Raw genomic sequence first — 23,758 nt, forward strand, 5'->3', positions numbered from 1 at the left:
AGCAGCAGACAATTCCTCCTCGTGTCTGCCTAGCATCGCTCCCTGGATCTCGACGGCGGAGTGAAAAGGGTCCGGAGCCGCTGGGTCCATTCTTGGTCAGATTCTTCTGTTACGTACTTGAGTGAAGACCCAAAAGCGGTTTAACAGAAACAGAGTTCTTTTAATGAAAAACAGGAATGGCATAGATCCTCTTCCGACGTTGTCAATGGCACAATAGAATACCTGCAGAGAGGGTGACAAATGAAACATAAAGTCCCTCTGATGAATAGCTGGGTAGCGGCGACAGGCTGCAGGTCGCTCTGGGTCGGTGCGGGTCACAGAGGAACGGTGGTAGCTGATCACACGTAGCATATGATGAACTGGACACGGTGCAAACAAAAGATAGTTAGTAGTGTACAGGATGCACCTGCCAGGCAGACTCCGATAGGATAGGACTAGGAGGAAGCAAACGAGACGATAGCTTGCTTCTGGCATGAGAAACACAAACGAGAATCTGACACCGAAAGTAGCAGGAACAGAGAGAGAAATAGAGACCTAATCAGAGGGAAAAAAGGGAACAGGTGGGGAAAGGGTGAACGAGCTAGTTAGGGGAGATGAGGAACACCTGGAGAAGGAGAGAAAGAGAAGGTAACCTAATAAGACCAGCAGAGAGAGACAGAGTGAAGAGAAAGGACAGGAACAGACATAATAAGACATGACAATATCTATAATTCCATGTGTATAATTTGTATTATCATCCCCATTTATGATGAGTATTTCTGTTGAATCGATGTGGCTATGCAACATCACTGGATGTTTTTGGAACTAGTGAACGTAACGCGCCAATGTAAACTCAGATTTTTTTATATAAATTTGAACCGTATCAAACAAAACATACATGTATTGTGTAACATCAAGTCCTATGAGTGTCATCTGATGAAGATCATCAAAGGTTAGTGATTAATTTAATCTCTATTTGTGCTTTTTGTGACTCTCTTTGGCTGGAAAAATGGCTGTGTTTTTCTGTGGCTTGGTGGTGACCTAACATAATCATTTGTGGTGCTTTCGCTGAAAAGCATATTTGAAATCGGACACTGTGGTGGGATTAACAACAAGATTACCTTTAAAACGGTATAAGATACATGTATGTTTGAGGAATTGTAATTATGAGATTTCTGTTGTTTTGAATTTGGCGCCCTGCACTTTCACTGGCGGTTCATCTCATCCCGTTAAAGAGGTTGCTAGTGTCAAACACACGTTAGTTTGCAATTTTGTCATGTACAAACTGGCACACTGGCATTTTCCAGCCCTAACACCAGGTTCGGCAATTTACCTGTTTTATATCAGCTCGCTTGCGCTCAGATGGGCGGGGTTTAAATATTTGAGGTGTGTTCATAAAAACATGATCCAAAGTGCTAACTTCAGGAGGCGCTGATGGGGATATTTAAGACGAGTAGCCCAATGTGATTTTGGTACCTGTGTACTTCGTACTTAGAAACCTAAAAACAAATGTTTTTTCCCCATTTAGTTTTATTTGATTAAAAACTAAAGCATAGCATCCCCTTCTATCAACGTAGTCAAGGGTTTGGCTCCTGACAAAGCTTGGAAATATACTGAACAAAAATATAAACGCAGCATGTAAAGTGTTGGTCCCATGTTTCATGACCTGAAAAATAAAAGATCCCAGAAATGTTTCAGATACCAGAAAGCTTATTTCTCACAAATTTTGTGCACAAATGTGTTTACATCCTTGTTAGTGAGCATTTATCCTTTGCTTAGATAATCCATCCACCTAACAGATGTGGCATATCAAGAAGCTGACTAAATATCATGATCATTACAGAGGTGCACCTTGTGCTGCGGACAATAAAAGGCCACTCTAATATGTGCAGTTTGTCACACAACACATTGCCACAGCGGTCTCAAGTTTTGAGAGAGTGCACAATTGTCATGTTGACTGCAGGAATGTCCATCAGAGCTATTGCCAGAGAATGTAATGTTAATTTCTCTACCATAAGCTTTCTCCAACGTCGTTTTAGAGAATTTGGCAGTACATCCAACTGGCCTCACAACCGCAGACCACTTGTAACCACACCAGCCAAGGACCACACCTCCACATTTGGCTTCTTTACCTGCACGATAATCTGAGACCAGCCACCCAGACAGCTGATGAAACTGAGGAGTATTTATGTCTGTAATAAAGTCCTTTTGTGGGGAAAAATTGATTCGGATTGGCTGGGCCTGGCTCCCCAGTGGATGGACCTGGCTCCCAAGTGGGTGTGCCTACACCCTCCCAGGCCCCCCCAAGGCTTCGCCCCTGCCCAATCATGTGAAATCCATAGATTTGGGCCTAATGTTTTGAATATGATTCCAATTATTTGTTTTCTTTTTAGGCCTTATCAATAATGAATTGAATCTTGCTTATTGACAATGTTTGGCATGTCCATGCTCAGCCATAATGTAATTTACAGTAGGCCTAGCCCCTATATCAGTGGGAATGCTATTGAAACCAGACAATTACTTAGAACAATGTGGACTGCAAATGGGTTCCAGCTAATGTTTTAAGCAAAGATAGGTTTACATTTTGTTATTTTGTTTCTGTAAGCCATTTAACAAACTATAACATACTAACATTGGAGTTGGAGTTGATTCCAAGGCAATACATAAATGACCGTAAATACACAACTTGAAGCAACCACATATTTTGCCATGGAGCACATTCTGATTGGCCAATGAGAGGCCAAGTCTCGACACACCCACAACTTGTTTATTCATCAAAACCCAGCCCTTTCGCACCAAAGCCAGCAAGTGCGTTGATAATTGTGATAGTGAAAATAGCAAAAATATTTCTGACACACCCCTGCATTTATAGCCCTACTGCCTGTGCTTAGATTAACCATTGCGTTAGATTTGCTAATATAGAGCCCCAAGACTGTCTCCATGCTTGTGTGTGTGTGTGTGTGTGTGTGTGTAATGCATCCATGAGTGTACTCACTAGAGCAGGGTCCTGACATTTTGACCTCCAGCTCCTGGATCTGTTTGACCAGTAGGGAGATGTGCTGCAGCAGGTCCTTGTTCTGGAGCAGCAGCTGGTGCACTCTGGCCTGGGCCTCCAATCTGGCTGTAGCCTCCGCACTCAGTTGGTCCTTCAACAGGTGCACCTAGATGGAGAGAACACACACATACTGTACGTCTGAGATAAGGACACATTTGGGAGAGAGAGAACACACACACACACACACACACACACACACACACACACACACAACAGTATGTGGATACACCTGAGAGAGAGAGTACCAACACTCCTGAGATATTCATTTACATAAAAAACAACCAACAGCGACTTTATGCTATTGAGAGTGTCAGTGTGTCTGTCTCACCAAAACCCATAACATGAAGTACAAGACGTGGACTGCCAGACTCCAAGCTCAAGCTCATGCAAACTTAATGCCATGTATGGTCTGTAGCAGGATTAGACCAAAAGAAGAAGAAAGACAGTTTCCATTAAAGGAGCAGCTTGCAGTGGCATTAGTCACTAAATCATTTAAACCAGAGAAGAAGATACCCTATTTCTTCTCTATCCCAGGTTTCAACACCAGGCTCAGGACACAGACAACCCTGGGGTTTAATCATGTCTTCTCAGAAACAAGTGGAGAGACACTGATGATGGCCAGAGCAGTAGCTGAGTGATTCCTTCAATATCAAGGAACATGCATGTGCATTAGTCTACAGGGTATTACTAGCCAGAGCTGAGATTCAACCTCTTTTATAAAGCTTCAATCCAATGGGAGGCAGAGTGGCATTGGCTGTAGGGCTGGCACAATTACCGTATAATCGTGTAACTGCCAATTAAGGATAAAGAAAAATTGTGTGCATGTGGATCGCGGTTAAGTGCGTTTCCACTGGAACATGGACTCTATACAACGTGATGAAACTATGATGCTCCTTGTTAAAACAAGCAAGGTGTTCTAGCAAACAAGTCTTTGGTTGCATAGGCAACCCTGCAGCAGCAGCACATGCAGTCAGAAAATGTGAGTCTTTAAAAAATGTTTTACAAAATAATTGCTATTCAAACGATTATAATGGTGACTGAGGTCATTTGGCTGACCAATAACCGTTATCCAAAATAGTCACAGACCTAATTGGATGTGCTGTATATTTCACCACATAAGTTGACCGAGAACAGATTCTCATTTACAGCAACAACCTGGGGAACAGTTACGGAGGAGAGGAATGCGCCAATTGGAAGCTGGGAATGATTCGGTGGCAATGATGGTATGAGGGCCAGATTGGAAATTTAGCCAGGACACCGGGGTTAACGCCCCTACTCTTACAATTAGTGTCATGGGATCTTGAGTGACATCCCATCCGATCCAAAAGACAGCTCCCCACACAGGGCAATGTCCCCAATCACTGCTGGGGAATTGGGATCTTTTTTTAGACCAGAAGAAAGAGTGCCTCCTACTGGCCCTCCAACACCACTTCCAGCAGCATCTGGTTTCCCATCCAGGGACCAGCCACAACCAATCCTGCTTAGCTCCAGGGGAAAGCCTGCAGTGCGATGCAGGGTGGCATGCCGCTGACATATAACCTGACAAGAGAAGCAATGAAGACTCAGCAAAGATAAAGGCTCATCGATTTGTGAATGGTTGACAATGAGTGCTACTGTGGTATTTCTAACTTGACATTGAGCGAGCGCTTCTACTTAAAACTTTGTGATGGTTTCTATAGGAACACTTCTGCTGTGGTTTTCTGACTTCAAGGAGCATTATGAATACAAAGGGCTATTTCTGGCTTTACATACAGCCCATGTCTCTAAAGCACTGCATTCATTTCTCACTTCAAGGAAAATGGAGCATGAATTGAGTCATGAGTCATGCTGTACATTTCAATGAAACATGGTGAAGCCCCAAAATTGCCCTCGCTAAGAAGCCTGTGTTTCAGACATAAAGAAGTGGATGGCTGCAAACTTTCTACTTTTAAACTCGGACAAAACAGAGATGCTTGTTCTAGGTCCCAAGAAACAAAGAGATCTTCTGTTGAATCTGACAATTAATCTTGATGGTTGTACAGTCGTCTCAAATAAAACTGTGAAGGACCTAAGCGTTACTCTGAACCCTGATCTCTCTTTTGACAAACATATCAAGACTGTTTCAAGGACAGCTTTTTTCCATCTACGTAACATTGCAGAAATCAGAAACTTTCTATCCAAAAATGATGCAGAAAAATTAATCCATGCTTTTGTTACTTCTAGGTTAGACTACTGCAATGCTCTACTTTCCGGATAAAGCACTAAATAAACTTAGTTAGGATTCTATCAGCTGTATTTAGAACCCAAAAAATGGATCATTTACTCCAGTGCTAGCCTCCCTACACTGGCTTCCTGTTAAGGCAAGGGCTGATTTCAAGGTTTTACTGCTAACCTACAAAGCATTACATGGGCTTGCTCCTACCTATCTTTCCGATTTGGTCCTGCCGTACATACCTACACATACGCTACGGTCACAAGACACAGGCCTTCTAATTTGTCCTAGAATTTCTAAGCAAACAGCTGGAGGCAGGGCTTTCTCCTATAGAGCTCCATTTTTATGGGATGGTCTGCCTACCCATGTGAGAGACGCAGACTCGGTCTCAACCTTTAAGTCTTTACTAAAGACTCATCTCTTCAGTGGGTCATATGATTGAGTGTAGTCTGGCCCAGGAGTGTGAAGGTGAACGGAAAGGCTCTGGAGCAACGAACCGCCCTTAATGTCTCTGCCTGGCCGGTTCCCCTCTTTCCACTGGGATTCTCTGCCTCTAACCCTATTACAGGGGCTGAGTCACTGGCTTACTGGTGCTCTTCCATGCCATCCCTAGGAGGGGTGCGTCACCTGAGTGGGTTGAGTCACTGACGTGATCTTCCTGTCTGGGTTGGCGCCCCCTCTTGGGTTGTGCCGTGGTGGAGATGATTGTGGGCTATACTCGGCCTTGTCTCAGGATGGTAAGTTGGTGGTTGAAGATATCCCTCTAGTGGTGTGGGGGCTGTGCTTTAGCAAAGTGGGTGGGGTTATATCCTTCCTGGCCATGCTGCTGCTCCAGTTTCAACTGTTCTGCCTGTGATTATTATTATTTGACCATGCTGGTCATTTATGAACATTTGAACATCTTGGCCATGTTCTATTATAATCTCCACCCGGCACAGCCAGAAGAGGACTGGCCACCCCTCATAGCCTGGTTCCTCTCTAGGTTTCTTCCTATGTTTTGGCCTTTCTAGGGAGTTTTTCCTAGCCACTGTGCTTCTACACCTGCATTACTTGCTGTTTGGGGTTTTAGGCTGGGTTTCTGTACAGCACTTTGAGATATCAGCTGATATAAGAAGGGCTTCATAAATACATTTTATTTGATGAGGCTGTAGCTAGAGAGTCTGAAGCTCTCTGATTCTGTCTTTCAATATAACACGATGACATGATTCTGATTTATTCATACATGTACCATAGCTACAAAAACTCTAACCAAGGTAACGCTACTGTGACAATTAGAACTTATCCAAACCAGAAACCGTGAAATGATGGCAGCATTCGCGCAAAACCAATGCATATAACCACGGCAAGGTGACTGGGAACATGAACATGTACAAACAGACCAGTTATGACAAATCAGAGGCAAAAAGACAGTATAGGGACAAAGTGGAGTCGCAATTAAATGGCTCAGACACGAGACACATGTGGTGGGGACTCCAGGCAATCAAGAGTTATAAAGGGAAAGCCAGCCATGTCGTGGACACTGACGCCTTGCTCCCAAACAACTTAAACACATTTTCGCCCATTTTGAGGAAAACAACAAAGAGCTGGCAACATAGGCCCCCGTCGCTCGCATGGACTGTGTGCTCCTGATCTCCGTGGCAGACGTGAGTAAGACATTCAAGAGTGCTAAGGATCATATCACCTCCACTTTATCAGACACCCTATACCGACTACAATTTGCATACCGTTCCAACAGCTCGACGGACGACGCAATCGCAATGGCACTGCACACTTCCCTTTCTCACAAATATGAGACAAATACCTACGTGACAATGCTGTTCATCGACTACAGCTCAGCCTTCAACACCATAGTGCCCCCAAGTTAATCACTAAGCCCAGGGTCCTGGGTCTGAACCCTTCCCTGTGCAACTGGGTCCTAAACTCCTGATGAAGGTAGGCAACAACACCTCCGCCACACTGATCCTCAACGCGTGGGCCCCACAGGGGTGCATGCTCAGCCCCCCTCCTGTACTCCCTGTTCAACCATGACTGCGCGGCCACGCACTTCTCCAACTCAATCATCAAGTTTGCTGATGGCACAACAGTGGTAGACCTGAGTACAGTGGTAGACCTGAGCCGTCAGGGAGGAGGTGAGAGCCCTGGCAGAGTGATGCCAGGGAAATAACCTCAATGTCAACAAAATGAAGGAGCTGATCGTGGACTACAGTAGACAGCATAGAGTGCACGCCCCCATCCACATCAACAGAGCCGCAGTGGAGAGGGCCAAAAGCGTCAAGTTCCTGAAATGGTCCCTTCACGCTGATAGCGTGGTGATGAAGGTGCAACAATACATTTGGCTTGGCCCCTACGACCCTCATGAACTTCTACAGATGCAGCATCGAGAGCATTCTGTCAGGCTGTATCACCGCCTGGTACTGCACCTGCCCCGCCCGCAACGACAGGGCTCTTCAGAGGGTGGTGCGGTCAGCCCAAAGCATTATCGAGGGCATACTGCCTGCTCTCCAGGACATCTACAGCACCCGGTGTCACAGGACTGCCAAGATGTTCATCAAGGACCTCAGCCACCCGAGCCACGGCCTGTACACCCCATTATCATCTAGAAAGTGGAGACAGTACAGGTGCATCAAGAGTAGTGCTACAGAGGGTAGTGCTGCAACTTTCTGCTGCAACTTGCTGTTTATTATCTATGCATAGTCAATTTACCCCTACCTACATCTACAAATTACCTTGACTAATCTGTACCTCTGCACATTGACTCGGTATTGTGATTTTATTGTGATACTTTTATTTGTATTTTTTTACTTTAGTTTATTTAGTAAATAAACTATTTATTGAACTGCCTTGTTGGTTAAAGGCTTGCAAGTAACGAAAGGAAAGTAAGTATTCTGCACGTGACAAATAAAAGTTGATTTGATTTTTGATTTATCTCCAGGCCATCAGACTGTTAAACAGTCATCACTAGTCGGCCTCCGCCCAGTACCCTGCCCAGAACCTTAGACACAGTCACTAGCCGGCTACCAGTCACTTTAATAATGTTTACATACTGTTTTAACTACATATACGTATATACTGTATTCTATTCATGACTCATCCGAGATAACTACTGCTTCTGTACACACCTTTTCTGTTCATATACAGTATTTATTGTCTGGACTCTGACATGATCGTTCAGATATTGTCATTATTTTTTTAGTTTAGGATTATGTGTGTATTGTTATTGTATTTCTATATATTGCTGCGCTGTTGGAAACATAAGCATTTCACTGCCACAACACCTGCAAAATATCTGTGTACGCAACCAATAAATGTTGATGTAATAACTGTAAAGACAAACAGTTAATGGTGATGGAATGGGAAAAACAGCTGAAGGACTTTGCGTCTAACAAGAAGCCTCTAAACCATACAGACACAAGATGGAGCCACTCATCAACCCCACACCCTCCCCTCTTCCCCTTACTGTACACTCCCCTTCGCCCCCTTCACTCTCCTCTCTCCCCCTAGCTCTTCTCATCCTCCCCCCTCTTCCCCATTCCACCCCTGAACGGTAAAGAGGGTTAAAGACAGATCAGATTCCATCACCACTCCATAGCGACAAATAGGCAGTGATCTAGCCTACATTAGTGCAGGCCATCACCCTCAAAGTTCATCTGCAAATCCAGTCAGTCTAACGATGCGGTCAGGGTAATATACCGCAGTACGACACCTCAAGCACCGCCAGGACACAGCATGCGATATGGGGGCTGAGGTACGTGACTCTGAGGAGAAGACATGCTGTACTGATCAAAGTGTGAAAGCTAAACTGAGTTTAGTCCGAAAGGTCTTGGGAGAAGGAAGGTGTCACATTTGTCCAAGACGTGACTTCTGAAGTCCTGTGAGACACGCTACAAAAACGCTGCTCTGTGGTGATGGGGAACGCAGCCTGAATAATAACACAGAGCACAGAAAGACTAAATGTGTCTCTGTATGAGAGAGACAGAGAGAAAGAAAGAAAGAAAGAGAAAAAAAAGTTAAAGAATTTGTTCTTAACTGACTTGCCTCGTTAAATAATGGTTAAATAATAATTTAAAAAATAAAGTAATATAGATGGCTCAATAATGACCGTCTCTAATGAACTGTAACAGGCTGAAACGTAGTTTTAGGGGGGTCTCTCTCAATCAACGACTTAGTGTTGAGGTGATGTCCCTACAAGAACCACAGGATGTACAACTCTATTGCCACCCAGTTCAGGATAATCCTCATGTAGCTTACGCAACCAGGCAGAGAGAGACAGTGTGTGTGTGTGTGTGTGTGAGAGAGATAGATAGCTTCAAGTAGTGTATGAATTTTAAACTGAACAAAAATATACAGTTGAAGTTGGAAGTTCAAATACACTTTAGCCAAATCCATTTAAAATCAGTTTTACAATTCCTGACACTTAATCCTAGTAAAAATTCCCTGTCTTAGGTCAGTCAGGATCACCACCTTATTTTAAGAATGTGAAATGTCAGAATAATAGTAGAGATAATTATTTATTTCAGCTTTTATTTCTTTCATCATATTCCCAGTGGGTCAGAAGTTTACAAACACTCAATTAGTTTTTAGTAGCATTGCCTTTAAATTGTTTGACTTGGGTCAAACGTTTCAGGTAGCCTTCCACAAGCTTCCCACAATAAGTTGGGTGAATTTTGGCCCATTCCTCCTGACAGAGCTGGTGTAACTGAGTCAGGTTTATAGGCTTCCTTGCTCACACACGCTCTGCCCACAATTGTTCTATGGGATTGAGGTCAGGGCTTTGTGATGGCCACTCCAATACCTTGACTTTGTTGTCCTTAAGCCATTTTGCCACAACTTTGGAAGTATGCTTGGGGTCATTGTCCATTTGGAAGACCCATTTGCGACCAAGCTTAAACTTCCTGACTGATGTCTTGAGATGTTGCTTCAATACATCCATATAATTTTTTCCCTCATGATGCCATCTATTTTGTGAAGTGCACCAGTCCTTCCTGCAGCAAAGCACCCCCACAACATGACGCTGCCACCCCTGTTCTTCACGGTTGGGATGGTGTACTTCACCCTTTTTCCTCCAAACATAACAAGGGTCATTATGGCCAAACAGTTCTATTTTTGTTTCATCAGACCGTACATTTTGGAGAAATATCCTCTGATCTTTGTCCCCATGTGCAGTTGCAAACTGTAATCTGGCTTTTTTATGACGTTTTGGAGCAGTGGCTTCTTTCTTGCTGAGCGGCCTTTCAGGTTGTGTCGATGTAGGACTTATTTTACTGTGGATATAGATAATTTTTTACCTGTTTCCTCCAGCATCTTCACAAGGTCCTTTGCTCTTGTTCTGGGATTGATTTGCCACTTTTCTCAACAAAGCACATTCATCTCTAGGAGACAGAACACGTCTCCTTCCTGAGCGGTATGACGGCTGCATGGTCCCATGGTGTGTATACTTGCGTACTATTGTTTGTACAGATGAACATTGCACCTTCAGGCGTTTGGAAATTGCTCCCAAGGATGAACCAGACTTGTGTGGGCCTTTTTTTATCTGAAGTCTTGGCTGATTTCTTTTGATTTTCCCATGATGTCAAGCAAAGAGGCACTGATTTTGAAGGTAGGCCTTGAAATACATCCACAGGTACACCTCAAATTGACTCAAATTATGTCAATTAGCCTATCAGAAGCTTCTAAAGCCATGACATAATTTTCTGGAATTTTCCAAGCTGTTTAAAGGCACAGTCAATTTAGTTTATGTAAACCTCTGACCCACTGGAATTGTGATACAGTGAATTAAATATTAAGTGAAATAATCTGTTTGTAAACAATTGTTGGACAAATGACTTGTGTCATGCACAAAGTAATGTTCTAACCAACTTGCCAAAACTATAGTTTGTTAACAAGAAATTTGTGGAGTGGTTGAAAAACTAGTTTTAATGACTCCAACCTAAGTGTTTTTGAATTTTACTGAGTTACAGTTCATATAAGGAAATAAGTCAATTGAAATAAATTCATTAGGCCCTAATCTATGGATTACACGACTGGGAATACAGATATGCATCTGTTGGTCACAGATACCTTAAAAAAAGTAGGGCCTTGCATTATCATACTGAAACATGAGGTGATGGTGGCGGATGAATGGCACGACAATGGGCTTCAGGATCTCGTCACAGTATCTCTGTGCATTCAAATTACCATCAATAACATGCAATTGTGTTCGTTGTCCGTCGTTTATGCCTACCTATACCATAACCCCACCGCCACCATTGGAAACTCTATTCACAACGCTGGCATTAGTAAATGGCTCACCCACACGACATCATACATGTGGTCTGCATTAATTAACATTAAATGCTCTGGCAACAGCTCTGGTGGACATTCCTGCAGTCAGCATGCCATTTGAACGCTCCCTCAAAACTTGAGACATCTGTGGCATCCTGTTGTGTGACAAAACTGCACATTTTAGAGTGGCCATGTATTGTTGTCAGCATAAGGTGCTCCTGTGTAATTATCATGCTGGTTAATCAGCTTCTTGATAGGTCACACCTGTCATGTGGAAGGATTATACAGGCAAAGGAGAAATGCTTACTAACAGGGATGTAAACAAATTTGTGAACAAAATCTGCAAGAAATAAGTGTTTTGTGCGTATGGAACATTTCTGGGATCTTTTAAATCCTCTCATAACATATGGGACCAACACTTTACATTTTCATTCCGTGTGTAGATTAAATCTCATTAGCCACCAAAACTAAAAAGGTTCTGCTCTGCAGTGAGAGTCTCATGAAACACAAGTATTCACACTTCACTGATTATGTTAATGATTCTTCTCTCCTCCACTCACTCTCTCATCCTTTCCTCTTTTTCTCTCTTTTCAACTCTCAATGATTGTGAGCTTTCATGGAGCAGCTAACTTCAAACTTCTCAGCTATTGTCAGCACTTTGGTTAGAAGTCCTTTCAGTCTCAGAGATTTGGCTCTGTCCCAACCTAACTGGGCAGATCGTTATCCAGTCCTGGCCCTCCCTCTGAGGCTAAATGGAAGTGATATACTTGACCCACCTTGACACCTGATTGGCAGAGATAAAATATAATATTTTCTTCCTTACTGTCTGTTGCACAAAGTCAGTTGTGACATCATCACCCTCTCAGGGCAATCAACTGACTGGACTGGCAGACAGGGGTTAGAGGGGTGCTTTCAATCAGGTCCAGCTACCCGGGTACCCTGTCTCATACACATGCAAGAAAGTACAAACACACACACATGCAAGAAAGCACAAACACAGCCACGCACACGCACATACACAGGCCTTCAGAACTAGACTTCCACAAGGCAGTCACGTCTTCCTCTGCTTCAATTATTTTCCAAATGTTGTGTTTTATAATCAGCTTATTATTGTCTTCTTTTTAACCTCGGTGTGGGTTTTTAAGTCCCCTTACTCATCAAGGGCCAGTTGAAACTAGCTATGGGCAAAGTCTTAATGCCGCAAGGCAGGCAGCAGAACTGATGGGTTTATCCATGCCTGTGCAGTGAGCTGGGGTTTGGACAGAGATAAGCAGGATAAGAGCCAAGACTCCTTAAGCTCCGTTGGCTGCATCTAATGCGCTGATGGCCCACAAGTGTAAAGCCTTACACTTTCAACAGCAAGACAATACAAACAGCAATTAGCCAATAACAACCGGGGGAGGCCGGACTAATCTTTACTTAATAGGCCTACATCGGCTGGAAGGGAGGAGATGAATGGAGGGAGGAAGAGGAGGTTAGAATGTAAATATTGAGGTTGGTTATTCCCCTGTCCCCATCTAGCGTTGAGCTGAAGCTGTGTGAAGTGTGTGTTTGGGTTATTCCCATGTCCATGTCTGGTATTTGTAGAAGGAAAATTCTCTCTTTCAACACCAAAAACACTGTGTTTGTGGTTTGATCTGACGAGGCAGGGCTTTCCTCGGGGAACCACGGCCAAACACGCTGCTGGAGAGATAAATAAAGGAAAATCACAACATCACAGCCTCAGATGTATGGAACGCCATTTGGGTCTTTGCGTGTCAAAAAAGATACATCTCAAATAACACTATTTGACACGTCAGAAGCTTTTCATTTGACAAGTCAAATAACACAATTCCATTATAGAATGTTGTGTGTGCTGAATTTGCAAGCCCAGCGCCACCATTACAATCACTGTCAAAGCTGGACAATACCACGTTGGTAATAAGGCATTATTTGTTCGACCGAATGTGAAAACGTCTGTGAGCATTTGAAATTAGATCAGGATCAAACGAGCAGGATCAAAAATGTTTGCAAATATCTTTGATACAGATGTTATCAGCAACGTTTGGAGTAACTTGCTAGCTTTAGCTTGGTACCTAGCTAGTGCTAATGCAACCAGCCTGAAAACCATGAACAGTAGAAACTGCAGTCATTTTCAATATTCTTAGCAATGATTTAGGAACCCATGTGTTGGGTTCTGAGAATAGGAAATATACTTATTCATGTCACTGATGGAGTGCTGGGGTTTAGAGGGTCTACACCAGAAGTTATTGGTTATAGGAGGAAAGTATTTAGTGTGTGCAACTAAGCTTGGAATGTGTTGAGTACAGGGAAGTGATTACGTGGGGCAGGCATTGATAAGGGGAGAGAGCCATGGATTGGTGATGGTGGGTTGAGGTCAGGTCAGCTTAAGGGAGAAATATATGTTTATGGCCCGTATGACTAGTGTCCTGCCTAGCAGTAAAGAACGATGTTTGTACAGATGGGTAGGAGGAGACTCAGCCTATGAGGGACGGTTAAATATCAGTGCTTGTGTGAAAATGTTTTTGTCTGAATGCAGCTGTATTGACCCTCTAGGCAGAATAAACTTGGTTAAGCTTTCATAATGTCTGTTGAGTGTTTTACTCTGAGAATTAGAACCTAACACATGTGAGTAAGTATTAGCTAGGTAGCCACTTGTTGTTCTCCTATTGAAATAACTTGCTTTTTCCCCAAAGTCCTCGTCAGGAGTTTTCAGACTCCAAAACATCCACATTGTATTGTTTTTCCTCTGGAATAGTGTTCAATACACATAGTAGGTTGACTGGTACAATAAATGTGCCTCAATTCACAGTGGTTTCTGAGTCCTGCAATAAGAGCTACGATGCTAATGTTCTCTGGGTGTCAATGAGTAGACTGATACCCCATGTCATTGATCCACAATCCATAGGTAAGGCTTTACAGTGAAATAAGTATGCCCCAATGAAATTCTAAAGTCTAATACATCCAGTGTGATTTCAGATTTTTGTCAAATTAATAAACTATTGTCTTGTGTGTGTGTGTGTTCAAGCGGTGTGAGTTAAATAAAGGGAGCTCAGTTGTGAAATTGCGGCCATTGGACTCCAGGGTTGTTGCTAACTCGCTGACAGTGTGTGGGTTTTGTGTTGTGTAAGTGTGCGTGTGTTCATGGAGTTTTGTGTAAATAGAGGGAAAATAGGGAGAGCGTCGCCAACTGGCTGACAGTGTGAACCTGTGTGTGTGTGCGTGTGTGTGTGTGTGTGTGTGTGTGAGTGAGTGAGAGTTAATTCCGCACAGATGGAGTGTGAGGGAGTGTATGACCTAAGCGTCCTGACTAGGTCACTGAAAACAATTCTTACTTTATACAATAGTAACCCAACTGTAACCTTTCTATTCTCCTGTATCTACAGTGATACACTGTAAAGGTGACAGTGGTTCAACATGCACGTTGTATTAATCATGTTTTGTCAATACTGATGTACAGTACATACACTAATCCTCTTTTCTGCTGTGAATAATTTATAATATGTGTAGTGTGTGTGTGTTTGTGTAGGAGAGCTGGTGTTAAGGTCACACAAGGTAAGGTTGACATGATTCATAAAGGTTAATATTAGTAAAGTCAAACAAGATGGTAGCTAGCAGGGAACCACACACAAACACACAGTTCACCGGGGACAAGGTTAAAACACCATTTGTTATGGTAATGACCACCTCACTGTAGTTCAAACAACAAGACCTACCATAGTACTACAAACACCATCTGTTAACATACACAAACGTGTGTCTCAGTCCTACCTGTGCCACGGCTACATGTGTCTGTTGCTGTTGTTGCTGTAGTTGTTGCTGTAGCAGTTGGATCTGGTGGTGGACTGACAGGGGGGTGGTGGGAGGCAGAGTACCCGATGACGGCAGCAGCATCCTGGGGGACGCAAGCAGCAGAGAGGCCTCCTCTGGAACCTGCCATGGAGGAGAGGAGAGGGTTAATGGTGGATTGATAGATTGAGAGCGGGGGACATCAATACAAGGAGAAAGAGGATGGAAGACATTTTATTATTATTTTTTTATTTATTTCACCTTTATTTAACCAGGTAGGCTAGTTGAGAACAAGTTCTCATTTGCAACTGCGACGTGGCCAAAATAAAGCATAGCAGTGTGAACAGACAACACAGAGTTACACATGGAGTAAACAATTAACAAGTCAATAACACAGTAGAAAAAAAGGGGAGTCTATATACATTGTGTGCAAAAGGCATGAGGAGGTAGGTGAATAATTACAATTTTGCAGATTAACACTGGAGTGATAAATGATCAGATCGTCATGTACAGGTAGAGATACTGGTGTGCAAAAGAGCAGAAAAGTAAATAAATAAAAACAGTTTGGGGATGAGGTAGGTGAAAATGGGTGGGCTATTGACCAATAGACTATGTAAGCTGCAGCGATCGGTTAGCTGCTCAGATAGCACATGTTTGAAGTTGGTGAGGGAGATAAAAGTCTCCAACTTCAGGGATTTTTGCTGTTCCAGTCACAGGCAGCAGAGTACTGGAACGAAAGGCGGCCAAATGAGGTGTTGGCTTTAGCGATGATCAGTGAGATACACCTGCTGGAGCGTGTGCTACGGATGGGTGTTGCCATCGTGACCAGTGAACTGAGATAAGGCGAAGCTTTATCTAGCATGGACTTGTAGATGACCTAGAGCCAGTGGGTCTGGTGACGAATATGTAGCGAGGGCCAGCCGATTAGAGCATACAAGTCGCAGTGGTGGGTGGTATAAGGTGCTTTAGTGATAAAACGGATGGCACAGTGATAAACTGCATCCAGTTTGCTGAGTAGAGTGTTGAAAGCAATTTTGTAGATGACATCGCCGAAGTCGAGGATCGGTAGGATAGTCAGTTTTACTAGGGTAAGTTTGGAGTGAAGGAGGCTTTGTTGCGGAATAGAAAGCTTGATATGAGTCTGGAAGGAGAGTTTACAGTCTAGCCAGACACCTAGGTACTTATAGATGTCCACATATTCAAGGTCGGAACCATCCAGGGTGGTGATGCTCATCGGCATGCGGGTGCAGGCAGCGATCGGTTGAAAAGCATGCATTTGGTTTTACTAGCGTTTAAGAGCAGTTGGAGGCCACGGAAGGAGTGTTGTATGGCATTGAAGCTCGTTTATAGATAGCACAGTGTCCAAGGACGGGCCGGAAGTATATAGAATGGTGTCGTTTGCGTAGAGGTGGATCAGGGAATCGCCCGCAGCAAGAGCAACGTCATTGATATATACAGAGAAAAGAGTCGGCCCGATAATTGAACCCTGTGGCACCCCCATAGAGACTGCCAGAGGACCGGACAGCATGCCCTCCGATTTGACACACTGAACTCTGTCTGCAAAGTAATCGGTGAACCAGGCAAGGCAGTCATCCGAAAAACCGAGGCTACTGAGTCTGCCGATAAGAATATGGTGATTGACAGAGTCGAAAGCCTTGGCTAGGTCGATGAAGACGGCTGCACAATACTGTCTTTTATCGATGGCGGTTATGATATCGTTTAGTACCTTGAGTGTGGCTGAGGTGTACCCGTGACCGGCTCGGAAACCAGATTGCACAGCGGAGAAGGTACGGTGGGATTCGAGATGGTCAGTGACCCTTTTGTTGACTAGGCTTTCGAAGACCTTAGATAGGCAGGGCAGGATGGATATAGGTCTGTAACAGTTTGGGTCCAGGGTGTCTCCCCCTTTGAAGAGGGGGATGACTGTGGCAGCTTTCCAATCCTTGGGGATCTCAGACGATATGAAAGAAAGGTTGAACAGGCTGGTAATAGGGGTTGCGACAATGGCGGCGGATAGTTTCAGAAATAGAGGGTCCAGATTGTCAAGCCCAGCTGATTTGTACGGGTCCAGGTTTTGCAGCTCTTTCAGAACATCTGCTATCTGGATTTGGGTAAAGGAGAACCTGGAAGGACTTGGGCGAGGAGCTGCGGAGCTGTTGGCCGAGGTTGGAGTAGCCAGGCGGAAGGCATGGCCAGCCGTTGAGAAATGCTTGTTGAAGTTTTCGATAATCATGGATTTATCGGTGGTGACCGTGTTACCTAGCATCAGTGCAGTGGGCAGCTGGGAGGAGGTGCTCTTGTTCTCCATGGACTTCACAGTGTCCCAGAACTTTTTGGAGTTGGAGCTACAGGATGCAAACTTCTGCCTGAAGAAGCTGGCCTTAGCTTTCCTGACTGACTGCGTGTATTGGTTCCTGACTTCCCTGAACAGTTGCATATCGCGGGGACTATTCGATGCTATTGCAGTCCGCCACAGGATGTTTTTGTGCTGGTCGAGGGCAGTCAGGTCTGGAATGAACCAAGGGCTGTATCTGTTCTTAGTTCTGCATTTTTTGAACGGAGCATGCTTATCTAAAATGGTGAGGAAGTTACTTTTAAAGAATGACCAGGCATCCTCAACTGACGGGATGAGGTCAATGTCAACATAAGGAGGAGATGGAGAAAGATAAACAAAGAGAGAGAGAAAGTCAAAGAAAGAGACATATTGATGTTCATATTCAGAATGTGTCCTTTGGCAGTGCGAGTGTACATTTCCCCCGGTGATAAGCAGAGCTTGAGGTAAAACAGAGGCATGGATGAACAGGCCCTAAGAGAAAAGGAAAACTCATGCTCACTCACGCATCCACCCAGACAACCCAATATGTCACTATTGGAATAGCATTCACACAATAATGAATTGAAAAGATGAACAATAGCAGCTTGTATCTGTCAAAGGACTGGAGGACTATATTGTTTTTCCTTGAAGAGCAAATTCAATCTGTCAGTGTGTCAGAGAGAGATAGTTGCATTTGTGTATGTGTGTGTCAGACAAAGATAATTGCATTGACTGAGAAGATGCTTTTGCTGAGAAGAATTCATAAGATATACTTTATTAGTATAGATAGACGCAAGTTAGAAATGTGTCTTCTGCTTTTATCCAACCCCCCCTGATACACAGACACATATTAGGTTGGAGCACAGGCCAGTCACAGAGCAGCGCCCAATGAGCATTTTTTTTTTAGGGTGTTAAGCTCCTTGCTCAAGCGAACATCAGCAGTTTGTTGCAACTGAAATATTGAGGCCAGCAACCCTCCGGTTGCCAGCTCACTCCCCACCAGCACTGGGATTCGATCCGGCAACCGCTGGGGTTCAGAGAGAGATTGATTGATAGAGATTGATTAGTGTGGGAAATAAAGAAAGACAACTCAAGGTTTGTACCCCCACTGGGCCAGTGGATGAGTGATGGTGTGTCGCTGTGTGATCTACAGCTTAATGGGAACATTACCAGACAGGCTGTTTACGCTCACGACTTAATGATGAACAGTGAAACTAGTACGCTGTGTGTGTGTGTGTGTGTGTGTGTGTGTGTATGGATGTATGTGTGTGTGTAGATACATGTGTATGTCTGTTTGTGTGTGTGTGTATGTGTGTTTGTGTGTGTGTAGATACATGTGTATGTCTGTTTGTGTGTGTGTATGTGCGTGTAGTGATTTCATCAAGTGAAGTACACATCTCTGTACTGTTTATAATAATAAAAAATGATGGTTTCTTTCAGACAGACATTGTCAAAGCGACACTACAACATGAATCACAATACACAGCTTGGTGGAAAATATCTCCTTTAAAGAGACCAGGTCTCCCATATCTGTAACCATGGTGACTAAAACAGTCGTTTCAGAGAGTGGTAGACCTTCCATCTCATCAGAATAATTGCAGTAGTTTGAAGAGGAAAAGAATACCTTGGCTGTCAGCTCCAAGACAGACTGTTTTATGTATTTTATCTGCTAAGTACCTTTGCATAGAGAACTGTCAGTGGTATAATGGGAGTAGGAGTAAAGAGGACAGTTAAGAGGTTAATATAATACATGTGTAATGGTTAGGGGCGCTGGGAAGTAGAGAGAGAGAGAGAGAGAGAGAGAGAGAAAACGGCTGTATTGCTCCGAAGAACTACACTGAGACATTACGTTGGTAGAGAATATGAAGGGGAGATGGAGAGAGGGAGAAAGAGAGAGAGAGAGAGTGATAGGGAGAGAGAGAGATTGAAAGAGAGAGTGGTAGGGAGAGAGAGTGGTAGAGTGAGAGAGACAGAAGAGAGAGAAAGAGGGAGAATGGTAAGGAGAGAGACAGAGAGAATGGTAGAGAGACAGACACTTCCTGTCAGTTCCCATAAAGGTGTCCATCCATCCCTCTTAGTCAAGCAGAGCTTTGTGACGAGTCATGCGCCACTGAGTCTTCTGTACACATATAGTACGATGAGTAGTTGAAAAGCTACACTAACAAAGACACAGTAGAGGTTATTCAATACCCTTGTTGTCAGATATAGCGCCTTTACTCCTTCCTATGAAGAAACACTCAGTAGATTTGTACTGTATATTTGAAGAAAGCAGATGGGTAGCGAGTGAATTGTTGTTATTCATCGTGATTTCAGAGTGTGTTGACTTGGGGAGAAATGTATTTCGCCTTGGGGAGAAATACATGAAACCTGTGGTTTTTGAACAATGGCCCTCTGGCCTCTGTTGGTTAATAGTGAAATACCAACACATTCAGTCAAAGCACTCTGAACCACACACACTGAGGGCAGCAGAGAGACCAATGTGTTGAATAAAACCCAGCGTCATTTTGCCTGAGGCTGTACTATGCCCCGCAGGCACCAAGAGACAGACAGACACGCACGTACAGACACATTCACCAAGCAGTTCTAACAAGATAACGACAACACACTAACAGGCATACTGAATAAAGATTAGATTCTCAAACAGTGTCTGATCCACAGCCTTCCAAGTGTGTTTAACTCAACAGACAGCGAAAACAACAATCCGTATGCAGTGAATGCCAAATGTGTTTACAGCAATCTGGTCCCAATTTGGATGGAAACAGAATTTGCATTTTTTTTATTCAGACAAGTAAACAAACGAGGAGAAGAAAATGGGGTCTGAAGTTCATGTTCTGAGCAGAATTACAACTACAAAACACTTCCCAAATATTTTTTTGACATGACAAATGTCTCTAAGTTCACACTTCAATGTCAAAACAATATCAAGGCAATATCTACTAAGAATTCAACATGCTGTAGATGCTAGCCACTCTCTCCCTGCTCCCTTCCACCCTGCAGCACATGTAGGGCACTTCTGCCCCATCAAAGGGGAGATCAGATGTCCTGATACGAGACAGTCATGCCCTTCACAGTAGACATTGAAGCAAACTACATGTTCCCTTCCAAGTCACCACTCCCTCCTTTCAGAGAACACTGAAGTGCACTCATCTCCTTCCCTTCAGAGGTCGAACTGCATGTTCCATTGCTCCCGAGTGGTACAGCAGTCTAAGGCACTGCATCTCAGTGCTAGAGGTGTCACTACAGACCCTGATTCGATCCCGGGCAATATCACAACCGGTCTTAATAGGGAGTCCCATAAGGTGGTACACAATTGGCCCAATGTCGTGACGGTTTAGCCGGGGTAGGCCGTCATTGTAAATAAGAATTTGTTCTTAACTGACTTGCCTAGTTAAATAAAGGTTAAATAAAAACAGGTTAAATAAAAACAAAAATGTTCCATTCCAAGTCTCCCTCCCTGGATGTCCTGAGAGCCCTTAAGTGCTATGGCCCTCTGCCTTTCAGTACACACACACGCACCCGTCAAGGGTCTGGGGCTAGTGTTGTAACAGCAGCAGTGAATAAGGCCATGTGTGGGTGTGTGTGTATGTGTGTGTGTGTTTACTCCACCCAGTCCCCTCAGATGTCCTTTGTAGCCGCAGTAATCTGCCCATCCATCTCTCTGCCACCCCATCCCCTCAGCAACACAGCCCAACGAAGGGAGGGAGGAGAAGAACGAGAGATGAAGCAATGGACCCCTGAGACAGAGAAGGAAGACTGGTTCCCTGGTCCCTTAGCAGTGATTACACTAGCTGCTCTCTGCTATCTACCATGGATCCACCCACATGACTGTGAGAGACCTGTGTGAGAGTGTGTGTGTGTGTGTGTGTGGGGGGGGGGTGTGAATGCATATGGCAGAGTAGCAGGGGCTCGGGGGTAATGGAGTGGGGCTAGGTAGGATTGGATAAGGGGTTGGGTGAGGGATGCCAGTGGTGTGTGTGTGTGTGTGAGTGATAGGGGATAAGAGAAGCTCATCCACACAGAGCGCTAGGAGCTACAGGCTATTTTGGAACAGAGAGGAACGGGGGAGGAAGTTAACAACAAAGGACCTCTGAAGTGTCACTCCCTCCTGTATCCTGGCAACCATCCAGGACAGGAAGAAACCTCTGGATACAGGAAATATTTTCCAACATGCAAAATAACCATGCCGTGTACCAGTTTAGGCACACTCAGCTCCAGCCATCTATCTCTCTCTCCACAAGTTTGTGACCGACTAGTTTTAAACCTGGTCGCCTGAATGTGTTAGCCTGCCGAACTACAGACTTGTGAAACACGAACCATCAGTACTGTTGCCAACTAACTACAGTTGCTCTCTGGAGGCACAATCTAGACAGGATTGGAAATATCTTTGTGCGCGCGCTTGTAGGGTTGTTGTGATGGAGAGCACCAAGCTGAGAGCCCTGCACGTGGATTGAGAAGGCAGGAGTACAGATTATGTAATACAGCAGAGATGCCAGGCAGAGCAGCCCCCCCCCCAGATGGCTGGAGCTGAGTGTGCCTAAACTGGTACTGGTACACGGCATGGTTATTTTGCATGTTGGAAAATGGTTTCTTCCTGTCCTGGATGGTTGCCAGGATACAGGAGGGAGTGACACTTCAGAGGTCCTTTGTTGTTAACTTCCTCCCCCGTTCCTCCCTGTTCCAAAATAGCCTGTAGCTCCAAGCGCTCTGTGTGGATGAGCTTCTCTTATCCCCTATCACTCACACACATTTGCTTTACTATCCTTGTGGGGACACAAAAAAGTATTGCCATTCAAATCTAGCCCTACCTAACCCCTAATTCTAACCCTAACCCCTAATTCTTACCCTAACCCCTGATTCTAACCATAAACCTAACCCTTAAGCCTAAAGTAGCCTTTTTCCTTGTGGGGGCCGGTGAAATGTCCCCACTTGTTCGAATTGTCCTCATTTTACTATCCTTGTGAGGACTTCTGGTACCCACAAGGATAGTAAAACCAAACCACACACACAATGAAACTCAAACAGTCACTGCCATAATAGGACTACCCTAAGTGCATCGTATTATAGAATTACTGCAGTATCTTTAATCATTTGAGTGTACCAAACATTAAGAACATCTTCCTAATACTGAGTTGCACCCCCCTTTTGCCACCAGAACAGCCTCAATTTGTCAGGGCAAGGACTCCATAAGGTATCGAAGCATTCCACAGGGATGCTGGCCCATGTTGACTCCAATGCTTCCCACAGTTGTGTCAAAATCGCTGGATGTCATTTGGGTGATGGACCATTCTTGATACACTCTTGAAACGGTCGAGGGTGAAAAACTCAGCATATGCAGTGGTGTGATATTCAGGTTTATATCTGTATTCTGTCCTCATAAATAAAGAACCGTGTCTATCTGTGTCTGTGACATTACTATTGATGACTGATATTAATGGCCTGCTCAGTACGACTAAGCACATCCAGGTCAATGCCTCTAGACCTGGGGTGATGGAGGAAGGGGAGAGGTGTGTGTGTGCACCTGCGTGCAGCAGAGGAGTATATATTCTTAATCTTAATACTAAGGGGTCCCTTCCCTCAGAACTGTCTATGCCTGTGGCCATGTTTATATACGGTAGCTGATACAGTGAGCCTCCAAGGACAGTGTTTAAATGAGCAGACTGAATGGCTCTAGTGTTACTATAGTAAATCTATGCGGCGCAACAGGGAGCGAGAGTTTGTCAGTGAAGAGCTGATCCAATCAGTGAAGACATTATTCATGACAGATGATTTCTATGACAGGGTTTGGCAGATGCCAACTATTTGGAGAGGTGAGGCTAAAACAGCATTTTAGCAGTTAGCAGCAGATTTAAACTATTGTTACACGTATACCGTTTATGTTTCAGTGTTGTGTTTGTGTAGTTAATGGATATCAGGCTAAGTGGTTGTTTTTCTGAAGTTGTTCAGGTTAGACACTGGTGAAAAACACACGGCCATCATTTATTCACACATACACACACCACTGAATAATTAACACCTCACCTTCCTGATTCTTCAGTCATGAGGTGAAAACAATAATAGTCTTTGGAAAGTTGGCACTTTGAATTATTTACTGATACAGCGAAGAGAGAGAGCGAAACAGAGAGAGAGTGAGTGAGTGAGTGACTTCACTTGCTTTGGCAATGTTAACATA

The 23,758-nt window shown here is 44.0% G+C and overlaps 1 protein-coding gene across 1 annotated transcript in view; it reads right to left on the reverse strand.

Annotated features, from left to right (window-relative positions):
* Window positions 1–23,758, reverse strand: part of LOC135513039 (carboxyl-terminal PDZ ligand of neuronal nitric oxide synthase protein-like) — a 186,801-nt gene that overhangs the window by 24,031 nt on the left and 139,012 nt on the right. Inside the window, exons 8-9 of the mRNA XM_064935692.1 lie at window positions 15,258–15,419; window positions 2,975–3,140 (exon numbers count right to left, since the gene is read on the reverse strand). Of these exons, the coding sequence (XP_064791764.1) occupies window positions 2,975–3,140; window positions 15,258–15,419 (328 nt within the window). The remainder of the gene's footprint in view (window positions 1–2,974; window positions 3,141–15,257; window positions 15,420–23,758) is intronic.

The sequence above is a fragment of the Oncorhynchus masou genome, chromosome 24 (genome assembly GCF_036934945.1).
Source record: "Oncorhynchus masou masou isolate Uvic2021 chromosome 24, UVic_Omas_1.1, whole genome shotgun sequence".
Classification (NCBI taxonomy): Eukaryota; Metazoa; Chordata; class Actinopteri; order Salmoniformes; family Salmonidae; genus Oncorhynchus; species Oncorhynchus masou.